The 19,868-nt window shown below is 43.2% G+C and overlaps 1 protein-coding gene across 2 annotated transcripts in view; it reads right to left on the reverse strand.

Annotated features, from left to right (window-relative positions):
- tenm1 (teneurin transmembrane protein 1) overlaps nt 1-19,868 on the reverse strand; it is a 210,987-nt gene that overhangs the window by 31,057 nt on the left and 160,062 nt on the right. The window contains exons 23-25 of one of the 2 annotated variants that reach the window (XM_085134297.1): nt 5,268-5,515; nt 2,362-2,445; nt 1,682-1,876 (exon numbers count right to left, since the gene is read on the reverse strand). In XM_085134297.1, coding sequence (XP_084990423.1) covers nt 1,682-1,876; nt 2,362-2,445; nt 5,268-5,515 — 527 coding nt within the window. The remainder of the gene's footprint in view (nt 1-1,681; nt 1,877-2,361; nt 2,446-5,267; nt 5,516-19,868) is intronic. The other variant, XM_085134305.1, reaches the window with a different exon arrangement.

The following is a 19,868-nucleotide window of genomic DNA, read 5'->3' on the forward strand; positions in this document are numbered from 1 at the left end:
ATTTTTTGAATGCCTCTGATTTTGAGCATCTACGTCCTAGACACAGACTCGACGCACTACCTTGCTGCGTAGCATCTGTTAGGCAAACAACCTGTTCACAGTGGGACTCATGATGCAACAAGTGTGAAGGTAAATTAGTGTCACAAGGCCAGATGGATTGCCAGTGTCAGCTCTAGCTGAGCTGTTTCTTTTTTCCTGTTGTTATTTTCATCAGAGACGTGGAAAACGTTCATGCGAAGAGACAAGAGCCATGCATTGCAATGTCAGGGTAATATGGAGGAATATACACTGCTCAAAAACATGAGATATCAATGGGGAAAAAGCCTGGATCTACACTAATATGGACTGGTTAATGTGTTAGGAATGAAAAGATGTTACATCCTTTGATGGAAATGAAAATGCTCAACCTACAGAGGGGCTGAATTCAAAGACACGTGAAAATCAAAGTGAAAAAATGATGCTGCAGGCTAGTCCATTTTGCTTACATTTCAAATGGTTCTAGTTTGTAGCTTGTATGACCCCACGTGCTTGTATGCATGCCTGACAACATCAGGGCACCTAATGAAACGATGGATGGTGTCCTGGGGGATCTCGTCTCAGATCTGGGCCAGGGCATCACCGAGCTCCTCGACAGTCTGAGGTGCCGTGTCAGATGGACTAAAACATAATATCCCAGAGGTGCTCTACTCGATTTAGGTCAGGTGAGCAAGGGGGTCATTCAATGGTATCAATTCCTTCAGCCTCCAGGAACTGCCTGAATACTCTTGCCACACGAGGCCATTGTTGTGCACCAGGAGGATCGCAAGATTCACTGCACCAGTGCAGGGTCTGATAGTAGGTCCTAGGATTTCATTCTGACACCTAATGGCAGTGAGGATGCCAATGCCTAGCCTGTAGAGGTCTGTAGAGACCCTTACATGTCTGGCAGGGTGAAGCTGTTCTCATCTGTGAAAAGCACAGACCACCAGTGGTGGACCAGCCAATCCTGGTACTCAATGGCAAATGCCAGTCAGGGTCCAAGGTGCTGGACTGTGAGCACAGGGCTCACTAAAGGACTTTGTCTGTTTCTGATGTTTTGGTCAGAGACATTCACACCAGTGGCCTTCTGGAGGTAATTTTTCATCCTGTTCCTCTTTGCACAAAGAAGCAGATTCGGGTCTTGCTGACATGTTGAGGACCTTCTACAGCTCTGACCAGCTCTCCTGAAATCTCCTCTATGGTCTTGATGCTATGCTGGGAGCCACAGTACACCTATTGATGTGTCATCCTGGAGGAATATGAGCAGCGACACTGACACTAGCCAAATACAAACATAGTGAAAAAAAGCCAGAAAAGATGAGAAGGGAAAAAATGTCAGTGGCCTCCACCTCTAAAAGTATTTCTGATTTGGAGGTTGTCTCATTGTTGCTCCTCTAGTGCACCTGTTGTTAATTTTATCAACACTAAAGCAGCTGAAACTGATTAGCAACCCCCTCGGCTACTTATCTGACCAGATCAATGTCCCAGAAGTTTAATCAGCTTGATGCTCTACTCTGATTACAAAGTATTTCTTTCATGTTTTTGAGCAGTATATTAACACTCTGGATAAGTATGGTCTTTTGCAACTTCAGTATAAATTTGCAACATGAGAACTGCGATAAATGCATCATTAACAGGTGCCCTCAAAAGTATTTTTAGTGACCTGCTGGATGCGGTTGATTCGCCTCTCATCAGTTTCAGCAATGTACAGCGTGCCCAGGTGGGACAGGGCGATGGCTTTAGCTGCCTCCAGGGTGGCGCGTACAGCCGCCCGGCTCACCAAGTGATGGTCAATACCTGGAACCTGGCAGTGGATGGGACGTCCTGCTACAATCCGCACCTGCAGACTTTCTGACACCTAAGGAAATACACCACAACGTATTATCTGTTATAAAAGAGAGAGGCACAATACAGACACTTACATCAATTCAACAGAGTCAGCCACTCTGTTGAATTACTTTGGTTTTGATCCGGTGTATCAAACATCTCCTGCCTCATCTCCTGACTCATTACTGTTGAACATGCTCAAACAGGCAATTCATTAATTTTGGAGAAAAAAGCTGAGTGACATTTTCTTAAAAACAACTCCTGCAGAGACCTGTGATAGCATGTTATTTTTTTAACAAGGTGCTTTTTTTGCTTTCTTTTATGTTAGCAGCCTCACTCACTCTAAATTCACCTAAAGTGACAGCACTGCAATTTGTGAAAAATATTTTATTACCCTCTCTTCCACTGCTACATATACTCCCAATGTCTCATAAGAAAGCAGATGAATGAATGAGAAGCAGGCGTATATTTCCCTCTCTTGCAAGCCTCTGCTTTGTGTCGTGCGTATTTCTCTACCTGCAGGACGATGTTGTTGTCGAGGATGTACAGGGAGTTGTCCAGTGGGTTAATGGCCAGGTCTGTTGGCCACTCCAGCCGCACCTGAGGAATGACAAACACTTATTGTATATTTCTGTGAAGAAAAAAAAGCGAGAACAAAAGAGCAAAGAAGTCCTTGGTGGCAGCTGCCCACAAGAGTCAGTTACAGGTGATACAAATAACATCTCCTTAATAACATAGTATTAGGCCTCCTGACCCTCCCTGCTCATGCAAAGGTCAGTAGCGGGCAGGGAGCCTTCCCTGTGTTTATTCAAGACTCACACTGGCTCGCTTCGGCACTGTTCCAAATGTCATCCAATAACCGTGATCGCTGCCTGCTCAAATAGCACACCCTGTCCGCTAACACTGTGGGGGTCAAAGGCAGGCAAACCTACACCAGCGCACAGCCACCCACATGACTGTCCATCTCACTCGCACGCAGGCGCCCGCGACCGCTGCAGAGACGACGCGGTGCGTCTGAAGGATGAGGTGATTGATGACTCCGAGGACGGATTGGTAAATAAATGGATCATGTTAAATTGCCACTGACATGTCCAATTATAGGCCCTGTCAAATGAAAGACTAGAAGGTTGACTCTGAAATTCCATTTTTAAAGATAGAGAGATTCATCAAGCAGGACTCACGGTGTCCCATGCATCAAATCCCTGCTACACACGATATTGAACTTTGCTGTGAGGGCAGGCGACTGCTTCGAGAAGCTGACCTGCACACAGAGCTGAAATCCAAATTTATTTTTAAAGTTCTTTGTGTTTTTCATTTGTATATATTAAGAGAGCTTCAGCTTGCATTTCCACATCTCTTAAACAGAAAGCCAATATTATTACCAGAGATTTGAGCAGTGCAGTATCTCTGCTTATAAGCACCAATGGTAGGAGATTGATTTAGAGTGTTGCTATGATACACTGCTCACCATACGTACTGATGAGAGACGAGTACTGCAGGACTGCATCAAAAAAAGGTAAAAGGTACAAAAATGCACTCATTTTGTATTTATTTTAGAGTATCCAGTTGCTAAGAACATTGGGAGATGTTGTAAAGTGTAACATTGTTTAACATATCAGTAGATACAGCAGTAGAGACATGCTTCCCACTGTGTTGCATCACCTCTCTCTGTTTGGAGATCAGTTGCTGCAGTTTTGAAAGCAAAGTGTTTACCTGTTCTTGCTGAATATAGGATTTCACTTGCTGAACAGTCTGTGGCCTTAGAATACTCCACATATTTCCACTTGGGTGTTGGATTTGACACTGCAGGCACTCTAGTCTAGCACCTGGATTTCTTTAATGCACTGTTGTTGTAATGTCATTACTATGACAGCATACATTGCTTCAAAACCTGCTGCCCCTATGTTATGTGCACTGGTCTGTACAATGATAATCATTGGAGGAACCCTCGCTGCTTTAGAAGTTCAGTTTCTGATTGGTCACATCAGTGGATGTCGAATCATGGAGGCAGCAACAAAAACTGTTCCTGAGCTGTGAATTCTTCTCCCAAATCACATTTGTGTTTTTTAGCGTACTGCCTGGAAACCCAAAGATCACGGCCACTCAGTTTTTGATTTTGTCCCATTTCTATTTCTCCTGATTCTCTGAAAATATTTGAGATAAAGATTTTCAACGCCTCCCCTTCCTTTTCAATTATTTATTGAATTATGTTATTTTGAAACTACTGAACTACACAGAACTACACTGAAAACTGTCTTTTGTGCTTGTGGCTGAAATACAAAAAAAGCCTCATATTCAGATGTTGTCCTGTGTGCAGAGAAAGCCTGTTTACGCCTTTTTTTTTCAGAAAAGAGAGGCTTTGAGGCTTTCTCTTATTTGGCCTGACATTACTGTGAGCAGCGTGACAGTGTGAGGCAGAGCCTGAAAGCAGGTGTCACAGGGCTAAAGCGGGAGACACCCTTGAGGATGTCAAAACTGCACTTTGGAGTATTTGACTATACCTGAAACCAGCTGGAGAGATAACATTGTTAGGCCTTATTTGACACCATCAAGGAGTTCAGCAGTTCTTTTTGGTTTAAAACACACAGTGACGTAGCTCTGTGTACTCATCCCCTTCCCGTTTTTTGTAATCAACACAATAAAACCCATTAGCGAGGCACAGTTGTGTAGGTGAGTGGCAGATGACTCTGCAGTGCTGGAATAGCATTAACATAAAGGACAAGGAAGAGCAATCATTTCCAGTATTAATAATCTGTATCCTTGCAGATTTAGTGAGCTAAACTATCAAACTGAGAAGTTCAGAAATTATAGCCTAGCTTGGTAGCTTGTACTTTCAGGAGAAAGCTAAGTTGAATGTAGACAAACTGCTACAACAGCCAAGAGATGATGAGCAAAGATGACACATTGAGGTCACACATTGTTTTTTTTGTTTTGTTTTTTAATTCAACGAAGAATGAATTTGACATGATCTGAACAATGACTAACAAACAACGAGAAGAGCCAGGAGGCAGCACGGGCCCCTTTAACGACACATAATATCCCCTCTGGGAATTCACCTGGCTTGAACATTGATATTCACACACACATACACAGGCGCTCACATCCCTATGTGTGGGCAGAGATCCCTCTATAGAGCCAGTAGCTCATCTATAATTCATCCTTTGCTCTAATAGGCCTGATATAAGTTAGCAGTGTGATCTGAAGGCTGCCAGATCAAACCTATGCAGTCTTTGGTCTCTCTTTCACACACACAAGCACACATACCTTGAAGAAATGATAAAGGTTCTCAGTAGAAGAAGCTTTGCAGTGTACACTGCTGTTTAATAAGCAGGCTTATTTTTCTACAGATCATTAAAACAACAGCATTCACAGCAAATCTGCTTTCCGCTGGTCATCGAAACTCTGCCGCATTATTAACTCACCTGGCCGATGTCCATGCGTGAATCGCAGCTTAGCGGCTGCGTCGACATCAGTCCGTTTGAACCAATCACAGTGGAGAGCAAACCCCTCTCATTAATCTTCTGAATGGTGGTGCCATCAACGAAGTAGACAACTCCTCTTTTATCCACAGCAATACCTAGGCGGGTGAGAGAGAGACAGAATGAGCTTTTGGAGATGACAGAGAGAAGCGAGTGGGGGGTGAGAGAATGAAAAGGGAAAACGAGAAAACCTAAAGGACAGAAAGGAAGAGGGGAGATGAGTAAGGGGAGAGAAGTAGAGTGGAGAGAGGAGAGGGCTTGGGAAAGGCATCCAACTCAGTTAGACATTCAGCTCAGCAAGTGGCTGTCTTATCAAAGGCACTGCACCACAGAAATGTAATTATATTTCCATTCCAGAGCCCACTAAAGGGATTAGAACAATGCAACTGGAGGAAGAAGTTATTTGTCACATTAGATGTGAGCAGGGTGCCACAGTGAACTTTTGACATTTGATGCTTCTGCAAATGTGCTTTATAAATGAGCATCCACACTTCAAACACATGTGCGCATGCCCGCATGTGCATACATGCGCACTTGTATTTGCAGAGTGCTTTGGGACACAGGCTTTGCCAGCGCCGTTTGCTATTAACAGCATATACTTGAACTCTCCTTGCAGTGGAGTCTGCAGCAGAGAAAGGAAAAGAGGTAAGTCCAGGTATTAAAGGTCAGGGCAACCTATGAATCATCTGTTATGGATGAGGAGCAACCTTCATTCCCGCCTCATCTTCATAATGAGAATAGGCCTTTGATTCAATAATACTCCACTACTCAGCCCTCACCTCTTACTACACCAATCTCACTCGATTGCTTTCACTTAGCATCTGTGACAATAAGCCATTTTTTTTAGCATTTCTACCTGCCATCTCCAGCGCATGTGTGCCATTTATGAATGATTTTTATTTTTTATTCTGCATCATTAAGTCACAACATGTTTATGCGCTGTGTATATAATTTCATCTCACACTGGCCTCCAAGGACTTCATGGAGACAAAACCTACTTATTGCATTTCCAATCAATGACAGAACTAAATGGTTTAAATATAGTAGACTATAAAACAGTAGAAAGCATTAAATAGCATGACAACATAGACTCTTATAAGCAGATTCTGTTCCTTAATTTTGTCTTTAACATTTCATCTCTTTAACCACATAAGGGTATAGAAAAAATGGAGTCATTGGTTGAATCCAAGTTCATAGTTGACTCAGCTCTCTTTTTTCTCCATAAGGGAAATATCTGACTTTTTAGCAGATAAATGTTATGTTTAAACCTCCTAGTTGCTAACTTTGTCCTTCATTGCTGTCTCACTTTGAATATTACCACTAGTATATTTCCATGAAGTACACTATGTAACTACTGAGTAATTTTACTAGGTAAAAGAACGAGTAATTACTAGCAGCGTGCTGTAATTTCGACACTGTTGTGACCAATCTAACACGGCAAATTCTGCACTTAATGGAACTGAGTGCAGCAAAACTTTATCCTCTGACAACATATTTATTATGAAATAGTGAAGATGACATTTTAACATTAATAAATGCCAAATAACGGCACAACACATGAAATGACCCAGACACACTAAAAACAGGACTGTTTTTGTGTTCGGCAACCGACTGCGAGTGTGCAACACCCTCAACCTCTGGGCGACACTTTTGAACGCATGACCTGGTTGCAGCCTGACTCAGGATGTCAATTTCTAAATGTCTGTGACGCATCTCCTTCGAATAGGGGAACTGACTCAGGTAATCGCCAACTGGTTGTATTCTGATTATATTCCCATATGAAAGCTAGCTATGCCATTTTGTAGTTAAATCTCTGCTGCAACTATGTCACTATTTATGGATACGTTTCTGATTTTCTGTTTGATGTTCTGGCTGGACTCTGAAAGTAAGTAGTTCATGTGAATTTCTGTGTATGCAGATGACATTTTTGCAATAGTGTTTTCACAGTTAATCAGCATATTATCACAAACAGTCATGACCAACATGTCCCCATTCATTTGCAAACTAATAGGAGACTGATGGCAGACTGATTCTGCCTGATTGTTGTTTTATCAGCGTCTTGATGCATCAGAGTTGGTTTGAAGACAGCCACTGACTGTGAATGGTCACAAGCCTCGTCCGTGTCCTTAAAGGGAAAAACAAAGTTCACAACAATTCTGTTTGTGCTGAGGTCTCCAACCACTGTTTTACCTGCTATGACTGTAGTGTGACATCAAGGCCACAAAAAATGCTGCTGTAAGCTAATTAGCTAGCACTGGCATCACATATTCTTCATCTGATGACTGATAATTGGACCTTCTTGCTAAGATGGTAACCCCTGAATATGAAGGTAAAGCAGCATGTTGTACATAACGACTTCTCAGAGCTCTATCCATTGCCTGTTCGAACCAGAAATGATGAGTGTAGTTTTGTGAACCAAAACATTAAAAAGTTGCAAAGTCATAAGATAAACAAAATATGCTAAAACACACTGTGGAGCTGAGGGGAAGAGTGGAGCAGTAATAGTTATGTGTGGCTTCCTTACTAAAAGTGACCCCTTTGACAGGAACACAGAGTCACTGAATCATTTCTTTCATATCTAAAGAATATTGATTAGTTCAGCTTTAAAATGTCAGAACACAGTGGAAATTTCCTGGAACAGAAGATAATTGTTTCAAGTTGTTTTTTTGTCGTTGTTTTGTTTTTAAGATTTAATGGGCTCACTGAGACATTCAGCTTATCGTGATTAAATTGGGTAGTGGAGTGAAATCATCAGTATGCAGTACAACTACTCCCCCATCATTCAGTCATCTTTTCTAGTTCTGTCAGTCTTTCTCCTTCCAAACTCTGTCACGCTGGATTATTTCGAGATGTGCCTCTGTTCGCTCTGAGAGCCCAGGATAAAAATCATTACTGCCCTTTCCCCGGGTAGCTCTAATGTCTCATCCTCCTTGACATACAATAGCTTTCTTTACACATGCTTTGTGTTCAACGCGCGCACACGCACGTAGACGCGCACTAAAAAAAGTGATGCACTGCCGCCGCAACTAGATTCACAAATGTCCTCAGACCGAGCAACCCTGGACCGACCCGGTGAGTCATAAATCGCGCAGGTGGAGTGGTGCTGGAAAAGGGAGGTGGGCAAAGGGGGAGGGCCAGGGTCAGTGTGTTTCCTCCAGGGGCCAGAAGGTGAACTGCAGAGCTCTCCCTCCTGGCCCCTTCATCATTTCTCTGACACAGACAGATTACAGCACCCACACAGCCTCAGCCCTCCTCGGCAACACCTTTCCACTCCTCGTCTTGCATTTCCCCAGCTCTCCATCCTCCCTAACCTGATCTTCCTCCACTCTCTCTTTCCCCCCTCCTCTCTTTGCTTTTTTCTTGTCCTTTGCTTTCTGTTTGCTGTCGTGCTCTCTGTGTCTTGCCCTGTATCTCGCAGGTGTTAATCAAATCACTGACCTCTGGCACTTGGATAATGTTTAGGCTCTGTTTTTCTTTCATCTTCTCTCTATTCAGCCCATTTTTTATTCTTCCATCTCTTCCTCTTGGCCTTGCCATTCTTCCTCCTGTCACCTGCTATTATGCAAGAGGGACGTCTCAACCCACAGTGCAGTCTGAGCCCACTTAGGCCTGAAATTTGGCACTTTCTCCCTGCTGTAACACCATCCTCGTATTCCTCCTACTTTCCTTTCACTTTCCCATCCATTCCTCCTCCTAGCACTTTCTCGCTAAACCTGTCCCTGATCTTAGAGCTCATAAATCCTGCACAAGGACATGACGAGTCAGCCAGGACTCTCTCTCAATACTGATTTCTGTTCTCTCCTTCTGTCCCTGGATATTGTTCTTTCTTTGCCTGCCTTGGTCTCACAGACTTCCAGCCTAAATTCCCACTTTCCACTAGTTTTTTTCCCTGTATTATGACATCCTTATTACGCATACTCGGGATCGGCATATCACATATTTATACAAACAGGTTCTAAATAGATGCCAAACTACCATTAACAGTAAACAAAGTCTTATTCATTCACACACAAGTACGAAAATAAAGAAACGTTGCTGTTATTGCTCGACATTGGTGACAGGATTTACACCAGTTTATGTGTTATTTAAAAGCATTTTGAGGTATTTATTGAAAAGGTGGTAGATTAGTCCACATTCTCCTTGTCAGGGACTGGATTTCCTGCTGTCTTTTATAAAGCTGTGTGCTGCTTTAAGGGAATTTACAGCCCCGCCGTATAGCCAATGGATACTCAGAAGACATCAAAAGATTTACTGTTTCTCCCTGGGTGAACCTGGCACTCTGATACTCATGTTTAGAAGCTGGCAGACACACCGGTGGAGAAGTAATTGAGATAAATCTCAACTCCACGGGGAAACGGACATTTGGCTAAAGTTGGGACAGGATTTTATCATCAAAGAAAAGTGAATTAGACTGAGTTGCAGTGACCTTGGAAAAAACAGAGGGAAGAGGGAGCGGAGGGAAGGGGAGGATGATACAGTGACGCTATTCACATGCAGCTCAGATTTAAGGCAAAAATGCAGCCAAAGAGGGGGGAAAAAGACAGACAGTGCCAAAAGAGGTGGGAAAGAGAAGAAGGGTGGTAATAAGACAGAGGTCGTGATGAGGAATTGCTCCAATTAACCATTACAGTCCAATCACTCTCAATCAAAGAATCTCTTTGTTCTGTGTCCTTGTCAAAAGAATATCAGTTCTAACGGCCCCCTGTGGCACTGCAGTACAATCCAATCTGATTAATGCCTTGAAGAGAGGGGTCTTAGAGAACATCAGTGTTGATTACAGCTATTTGAAGAGAGGATGCCACCAGGAGTTCTCTGAGCAAAGAGGGAGGGAGAGGTGAGGAAAGGTGTAAGGTGAGAAAGAAGATAATGTGTAATACAGTCATTAGAACACAAGTTGTGGATTATATATCTTATTTAGTAGCACTAGGAGACAACACTACAGGCTTACAGTAACATCAGGATGTGGTGTGTGTGTGTGTGTTTGTGTAAGTATGTGGTGCACAGTGACTGCTAAGACCTGAGCACTCGAGAGCACAGGAAGTCAGCCTTATGGTACTATTCAAGTTTTCCTTAACAGTACTTTCACCTTTCAAACATTGACAGCAAAGCTGCCAAAAGAGGTGCTGCTATAGACGAAAGAGAAAAGAAACATAAAATCGCACACATCAGTGTCTGTCAGTCAGTTAACCAGCACGTACGTGTACAGAAGAAACACAATGTAAAGGGATGTGGTAAACAGGAGAAGAAAGCATAATTTGCACAGTTTCGTTTATATATGAAAACTCTGACGCACCCACACAATCACAGCACAACACACGGGGGAGAGGAACACACACACACACACACACACACACACACACACACACACCCACACAGGGTGCCAGCAGCCCGAGGTGTAAGCCATTCAATCTGCCCTCCCGTATCCCCCAGGCCCAGTGAGTGTTAATGACATGGACTGACATATTATTACAACATCTACAGTAAATGATGCGAGCTGGAGCTGATTATGGCCCGTGGCATTTCTGTACAAAGTAACTGTATGTGACTGACAACTGAATGCAGAGCGATAGACAGTTTCACCTGCACGACTGGCCCAAGCGAGGCACACTGGCCATAAATAAAGTCAACCACATTAGCTGGGGAAAGCCTGCAGGGTTCACTAACTGCTGCAGTCCAATTGTGAGTGAAGCTGAATAACACACTGTCTCAGAGTCTTTAGCTTGCTGTGTGGTTTGCACCTCACCTTCACCATTTCTCCTTGAAAACACACAACGCTGCCGGTACGTAAAAGTGTGAATGTGTGCACATGTTCGCAGCAGCTTGTGGGTGTGTGAGTGTTTGTGTGCGCGCAATGCATGCAATGAAGAAGCTAGGCGGAAAAGATAAGGCTTGGCAGTTAATCACATTGTGCATATGCAAATATAGAGCGGGTAAATCAGAGCGTCTGCAGATACACACACGCACGCACAACTTTCATCAAGACACTAGGGTCGCCCATGTGCACTAAAGGAGGGAAAATAAACCGCCTCATTCAATTTCAGAATTGTGAAACGCCTCTGTGCACTCTGTGGTATAGGTGTGAGGCCAAATGTGTTCATTTCACACAATGTTTGATTGCACACCTGTGCAAAGAAGAAAAAGTCGTGCTGTACACATTTTGCTAGTGCTGCAATCAGTCCCCGATCCTGCACTTTCTGCAGCAAACGGCTCTATAATCTATGACATGCTCATCTCCTAACTGCTGTGCTATAGTTGCTCCTATTTCCCCAATCAAACACGTTCTATCGATCAATACCAAATAGCAGAGGCGTGTATTTCTTGTGGATCTTTGGTAAGCAGAAATAATTCATGCTTCTTGTAATTAATTATTCATTGAAGCCCCACAGAACAGACAGTGGCTTAGTAATTAAGTCTGAATCAGACACTGTGGCTCATCTAATTACCAACCACTATAAGTTTGTTAACATATTAACCCGCATTAATTAATTATTGATAGCGTTCTCATTTATTTTGAGCTGGTATAGTTCCCAACTACACATGTATGGCGAGGCGAGGAATTCTCGCACGCAGAGAACAGAAAGGAGATTTTGAATTAGTTGCATGCTAATATTCATGCAAATAAACATTTTTTCCCTTTTCTTTTTCAGAAAAATATGCGATTCGGTGGTAATTGCCTTGTTTGATAGCAAAAGAGAGATCCAAAGCATTCACAGAAGTGGCAGACAAACTCAATTATAAAAAGCAATTGAAATGCTTTGGACTAGAAAGCTCCATGAAAGGCTGAGGGGTTTGGGATCTGTGCGAGTGTCTTGCAGATTATGTCGCACTGTTTAGAACATCAAACAAAACACAAGAAGGTCTATCAATAGGCGCTCTTTTACCAAACACGCCATCGTGGCAATATTGCACGATGCCATAAAAATGGCAACAACAAAAAAGAAAAAAACAGCAACAAAAAAAGGAAGTGGGATCAGATGGGAGGAACAAATGTTCTGACATCTGAAAAAAAAGGAAACGGAAGAGCGGCAGAAAACTACTATAGAGTGCAAATCTATGCAGCTTCCACCCAAACAAAGTATCCCACGTACAAAGACATCCCAGTGTCCGAGCCAGAGGCAGCACCAGTGTAGTCTCTATCACAGCCATCTAAGATTTTGCCTCATCGTTTTCCCAAACAACTGTGTGAGCACATCCTCGGGTTGAGATGTGACAAATGGACTCTTGGAGAGCTGCGGGTGATAATAGTGCCCACGTGTGAACAATTACTGGCTCTGTTTTTCCACCCCTTTAACAGCTGCTGACCCCCACTCTCACACAGGGAGATTCAGCTAAACTGCTATGTGCAGGTATGTCCGCTACCATCGCTCCGCTTTTTCATCTTTCTGCCCAGTACGTCTAAAGAACTGACTGGCTAACAGCAAGCACGAGTTTACTATCTCTCCCCTCTCATCAGAACTCCCTCCACCCCCGTGACCGAGACAAATGCGTCCATCTGTGTGTATCGCTCGTATTTTGGGCTTTCACCTCGAGTAAATGCAATTTATTCCTCCGCGGTAGCAAAGCTCCACTCCTCCTGTCAGTGTGCCAAGCTCCCAGTGGAGGTTGACAGGCCAGCTGCCAGCAGTAGCCATCCCGACCAGTTAAAGGGACACGCGTGTCACATTTCCCATGATCACGCTGACGTTGTCAGCCTGACATACCTTTAATGAGGCTTCCATAACTAACTGCCTGTCCCTTCAGAATCGGAAACACAGACGGTCCGGCGACCAGCGGCCTGTCAATCAAAAACGAGCATATACAAGTTTGCTGACTGGCACACATGTTGCACCTTTGGCGCAAAGGCTCAGCCCTTGGCCTTGAGCCTGCATGTCTTATTGACTTTGCGCTTCATTACACACACAGTGAGCTTCAGTAATCTCTCCGAAGCTACTCTACACACTCCGACTACAAACAAGGTAGCTGTCAGTCTCTATAGCGTACCACCTATTTATTGCTTGAATAGGAGGCATTGTAAAGGCAGAGCCTTGTTGTTAGTATATAATCGTACTTTCTTCTGTCCTGTGTATACCTTGACAGCAGACAAGTTCCTCTCAGAATATCAGTTTTCCGCTGACCCTGACCTTATCAGGACGTAGCACGAATAATTTTTGAATGCAGTCCCTGTTCTTTCAAGTAATCCCATATAAGCCTGATTCATCTATCTGATTCAGCTAAAAAATAAAGTTCAACTGACCATCCCTCTACTACCATTAGATGAATTCCATCTCATGTTTTAATAGAAAGGTGTGGCTCTTAGATCTGAGTCTGAGGACTACCAGGTCTCTGAAACCCTGAGTCAATGGGTCAGCAAAAAGTTTGCTAGAAATGTTAAAGGTGTAATGTGTCACTGTCGGGGACCATTTATGGTAATAAATTAAATATATTGTGTGGAATGCTCTATTCTATGTGTTAGTCAACAACTAAATCCAACCGATTTTACACCAAACTGCCAAAAGTATTCACCCACCCATCCAAAATCACAACCACTTCCATGGTCACAGGTGTATAAAATCCAGCACCTAGTCATGCAGAGAGCTTCTAGAAACATTTGTGAACGAACGGGTCGCTCTCAGGAGCTGAGTGAATTCCAGGGTGCTTCCAAGATAGGATACCACCTGTGCACCAGGCATGAAATTTCCTCACTACTAAATATTCCACAGTCAACTGTTAATGGTATTATAACATAGTGGGAGTAACTAGGAACAACAGCAACTCATCTAGGCCACATAAATCACAGAGTGGGGTCAGCAGATGCTGAGGCTCATAGTGCTCAGAAGTCGAAAACTTTCTGCAGAGTCAGTCACTATAGCCCTTCAAACTTCACGATACCTTCAGATTAGCTCAAGATCAGTGAGCTTCATGGAATAGGTTTCCATGGCCGAGCAGCTGCAACATCATCATGCTCCAAGCATCATGCTCCCAACTTTGTGGGAACAGTTTGGGGATGGTCCCTTCCTGTTCCAACATGATTGCTCACTAGTGCACAAAGCAAGATCAATACAAACATAGATGAGTGAGTTTGGTGTAGAAGAACTTGACTGGCCTGCACAGAGTCCTGACCTCAGCCTGACACAACACCTTTGGGATGAATTAGAGTGACAACTGCGAGCCAGGGCATCTCTTCCAACATCAGTGCCTGACAAATGAGCTTCTGGGAAAATGGTCAAACAAATCTCATAAATACTCCTAAAACTTGCATAAAGTCTTCCCAGAAGAGCAGAAGCTGTTATAGATGCAAAGGGTGGGCCAACATTATACTAAACCCTATAGATTAAGAATGGGATCCCATTCAAGTCCTTATGTGTGTGACGACAGAGGAGTGAATAGCGTATTTTTGTTGGGATTATGAGGTGTTTTGAATATATTCTCCCCTGTAAGGGATTTCTGAAGCTCCAAAATGTTTTTGGCACACTATGAATTAAAGTACCTGACTGAAAAATTAAAAAATCTTCCAAAGGGTTTATAATAAAAATCTGAATATTAAATCAGAATTAGCACCTGTCAAGAAACCCATGGTCACTTTACATACAAAATCCATTGGCATTTATTGTAAGGCAGCAAAGTAAGCTGTTTCAGTAAATGACTTTGACTCATTTCACATTACTTGCTATTACTCATGCAGAATAACACATTGTGGATGCCGTAGCATGAATCTATTGAAAAGCGTTCTCTTTAGGACTGTACAGAAGGCCAGCAGAGGTCCAGGCGAATGTACTTTAGCAAATATAATAAACTGAAAAAATCACAGTTTGGAGTTTTGTTGAACTTACTTTTGTTGACTGACAGCTAAGTCCTCATTCTGTCTGAAAGGAGCTGAAAGTAGCTGTCTAATCAAACTCAAAGCATTCTTCACCAGAAAGTCTAGGACTGGTTGCAAGCCTCAGCCAGCCAGTCAGGCTGGAGTTAACATCCCCGTAAGTTTTACACATAAGGCTAATTCTGAACAAAACACAATGTTGAACCAACAAAAGCTGGATTTCTGCAGCTTCTAAAACATAAATGCTTTTATCTACAGTACAGGTTTTGCGGGGAACCCCTAAGATTACTAACATCAGTCCAGTATCTGACAAAGTGAAATATGATCACACTATGTGTTTCTGAGTGATGTTCGTGAGGAAGGGCCAGAAGAGTGTCTTTTCTCCAAACGCTACAGAGTGAATTTGACCTTTCACCTTTGAAATCTGAACATCACTTCATCTTTCATGCCATCTGACATTTGTGTAAAATCCTGTCGTGATTAGCTAACAGTTATTGTCAACTATGTACTTTTTCTCAGGTCAGGGTGGCTTTTTTACACGTAAATACTTCTACCATATTAGAAAAACTCACTTAAATTCCCTAAAGACGCACCAAAAATATCACTTTCATGAGAGCAGACAGACAAGGCCTTAAATGCAGCAGTTCTGGCCACAGCTGTCACCAGTGCAAAAGCATGAAAACATTGCTCAGATGCTTAAATGACATATGTCAACAATTCCTGACAAGCAACCTCTTTACCTCTCATAAATAATGACAATGCCAAAGTAGCGTGACCTTGTCACAAAGCCAGGATGCCCCTTGTGGGACTTGAGTCCCAGAAAGACAAACCCAAACAGAACAGTTTGACATTTGTTTGACAGTGCAGAGCAGCAGCGTTCTCCCAGCTCTGCAAGCAACTCTTGACCACAGACAAACAGAACTTACAGTTTCTGAAAGTGGCAGTTTTACAGTTTCTAGATTACATTATTAACAGTTGTGTATTATTAGCAGTCCAGTACAGTCCAAAGCACTTCAGCTCTTATAACTGGTGCAAAACTGATTCCCACTTAAACTGATGACAACGTGTTGGTCACCAGTATCACCAGATCAGCAGTTAAAGCCTATTTGAAAAGCACTGACAGAAAACTAAAAAACTGACTCTCTCTCTCTGTGTATATGTTTATAAAAATCCAAGCTGTTTAGCTGTGACTGAAAGAACATTCAGCATCAGAGATCTAGTGTTTTTTAATTGTCAAGTGTTTCATTAGACCATCTGGAAAGAGACTAGTGTGACTTGTGGCAGTGGGTCAGCTGGAAATTTTCAGAAAAACATGCGGCATAAAGTGAGGCTGCATGCATTATTTACTCAGAGTTATCTTTTAATGTGATGCAGTCGAGCAGGGCCTGTCACTGTTTCATACAGTGACAAAGTCAGCAGTAAAAATGCAGACATGACACAGGCCATGTGTCTGCAATTCTTTCCCCAGCTATGTCAAACTTGGCTCACCTGCTGAAAAAGTCCTGATGTACCTGTGTTGCTATGTGCCTTGCCTCACGCTCTTTTGCTTGGCCCTCCAGATTTGCCACTGGCAGCTATATTCTTAGCATTATTTCTGAGAGAAAATGAGTCTCTGGCACAGCTTCATATTGTGGCTGCTCAACGATGGATTTCTGCCTCGACAAAACCGCCGCCGCTCTCCTAATTATCATGGATGCTGCAGTGTGAAAACGAGCTGCGGTAGAACTAGCATGGCCCAATGGCGTCTCCTCTATTTTGCATTATCATAGAGTATGCTGCTGTTTGCCTTGCTGTGTGATTAATTCATGTGTGTATCATTAATGCAGGAATGTCCAGGGGCAAAGACAAAAGCTCGGTCAATGCGAAAGGAAACACGGGGGCAGGCTGTGCGCGCACGTGCACGTGCTCACACACGAACCGAATCTTTGAGTTCAAAAAACGCAGTGTGACTTATCATATGCCCTTGTTTTTGTGAAACAGCGCTCTGTTTAAACCAACAAAAACAATGATAGCTGACCCACTGAGCGGGAAAGCAGCCACAGGGCCAGTTTAATATGCAGATGAGGAGTGGGACTGCTGCATGCTGCAGGATTTGGATGCGAAACACTCAGTCCACTCTCGCTCTATTTCTCTCCTCATCCATTTCATGCATTCTCTGGTTCTCTCCATTTTCTATTTTTCTCTATTAATGTCATATTATTTTTCATTCTCGGCTGCGCTCGCTTTATCTTTAACTCTCCTCCTCCCTCGGTCCTGAGCTCCCTCTGTTTCTCTATCAATTTAATCCGCTCTCCTGTTTTGCGAGGTGCAACTGTCACTAAATGCTATGGGAGCCAGAGGTAGAATAACAATGGCATTTTCATTCCGGTGTCATAACACGGAGCAGCTGGCACAGATCAGCTACCCAGCCGTAGGACTTCACTTTAGTGCTGTGTGATACGGCAAATTTTGGTATCAGTCCAGTACCCAGTAATTACACCAAGTAAACGCAGGTCCATACCAACACCAGGTGAATCATCATTAATTTGAAAATTCTAAACACATTTTTATGAAATCGCTGTGAATTTTGCTTCTCACAATAATTAGTTAACACAAACTTTTTGTGTATTTGAAACTGGGCTTTTTTGGAGACCTGGAAGGTAAATGCGCCTGTCTCTGAAGCACTTGGGTCGGCTTCTGTTGTTTAAATGTGCTGTAGGCTATAAATAAAACAGACATGACAGCCAGCAGAAAAAGGTTCAGACATTTTTCACAGTGCATGTTTGAGGTATATTTTTTTCTTTCCCACAAAAATTATTTATTTAACACGATTCAGTGTCCTACATGCTGAACTTTGAGGTTGGAAACATACTAAAGTATCGTTCCTATCATGCTAGCATTGATCCGATACCAATACCAACAATAATAATATTTCAATCTATCTACTTCTGTAGCAGTAGCAGTGGATCAATCTAATTTATAGTATCAATGCAGTGCTGGTATTGGTGTTTGGATGGACATTAGCATAACCGGATCAATACTTTAGTTTGTTTTCATCCTCTAAGTTCAGCAGAACAGGAGACGTGTCTCCACAAACACTGCTCATCTTGTGCAGCTACACTTTACTCTACCCCCTCCTCCCTACTCTGGTGTGCCGTCTCTTTATCATTAAGTGCTGTTGGTCATCATAGCTGTTACTTTAGCAGACTTGAGTACCTATAGACTATATTCAGACATTCAAATAACAGAATGTATTATTTTAATTGAATATAATCTGAGCCCGTCTATAGCCATGTTAAATAAGTTATTTTGTTAGAAAAGAAACAATATCCCTAAACATGAACTATGAAAAATGTCAGAACCTTTTCGTGTTGATTGTGAGGTCTGTTTTGTTTATAGCCTGTTAGAACAACAGAAGTCGACCCAAAGTGTTTTAGAGACGGACAAAAAAACAGTTTCATAATACATGAAAAGCTGAAAGTTGTGTTTTTGTTGCATTAACTAATTAATAAGGAAAGTAACAATTACAGTATTTTAATGGTCATTAAAATGTGTTTAGAATTTGCTAATTGATTATTATTCATCTCATAAATCACAACACACTGTTACTGTGACATGTTATTAGTTTCAGCGTTGGTATCGGCAGTACTGTCGAGGGTGGCAATCGTGGCTCAAGAGTTGGAAGTTCGCCTTGTAATCGGAAGGTTGCCGGTTTGAGCCCCGACTCAGACAGTCTCGGTCGTTGTGTCCTTGGGCAAGACACTTCACCTACCGCCTACTGGTGTTGGCCAGAAGGGCCGATGGCACGATATGGCAGCCTCGCTTCTGTCAGTCTGCCCCAGGGCAGCTGTGGCTACAACTGTAGCTTGCCTCCACCAGTGTGTGAATGGGTGGATGACTGGGTGTGTAAAGCGCTTTGGGGTCCCTAGGGGGGACTAGTAAAACCGCTATACAAATACAGGCCATTTACCATTTACTGGGCCTGTATTTACTTGGTAGAATAACAATGGCATTTTCATTCCGGTGCTATAACGCAGAGCAGCTGGCACAGACCAGCCTCGCAGCCGTAGGAGACCTCAGAACTTCCCTCACTGCCTTTCGCTAAGGACACACAGTTTTGGGAAGTAGCAGATTTAAGAAAAGTGGAACGCGGGCCGCAGCGATTAGAGCGGTGCAGTTAAAGGACAGTACCACTCATAAGGCATCACTGCCTGAGCAGAGGCAGGGGACCAGTGTTTGCTGAGTTAATGGTTTGAGTGCGGCCTGGCTGACAGCAAAGCACCGTTTGATTCACCGCTGCTGAAACAAACTGGGAAGTGATCCTGCGCGCGCTGCTGCGTTTCCAGCTATTTCTGTTAATGAGACCAGCACCCAGTGTGTGAAGATATTCATTCACCTAAGCTGCTTATATGTCAACCACCAGCCAAGACAGCTACTGTACAGCATGAAAGCCTGGCTGTCGTGGTCTCTGTGCCACGTGAAGCGTATTCACCCCTGGCTCTGACGCTTTTTTTTTTTTAAACACGCCCAGGCTGTTCAACATGCAAATAACCGCAACCAGTTTAAACCCCACAGCTTCATTCGGCAACCAGGCCCCGCTATCTCATCACCGATGGCGTGCCTCGCAGCTGTGTTGCCGAGTGAGATGGGGGACAAATGTGTCTGTCAGTGTGAGGGGGAGAGAGAGACAGAGAGAGTTGCAAAGAAAGCGACTGAATGAAAGCAGTGGAGAAGAGAAAAGAAAAAAGGGGAGGGGAGAGAGAGCGGGC

The sequence above is a fragment of the Neolamprologus multifasciatus genome, chromosome 2, assembly GCF_963576455.1.
Source record: "Neolamprologus multifasciatus chromosome 2, fNeoMul1.2, whole genome shotgun sequence".
In the NCBI taxonomy this organism is placed as follows: domain Eukaryota; kingdom Metazoa; phylum Chordata; class Actinopteri; order Cichliformes; family Cichlidae; genus Neolamprologus; species Neolamprologus multifasciatus.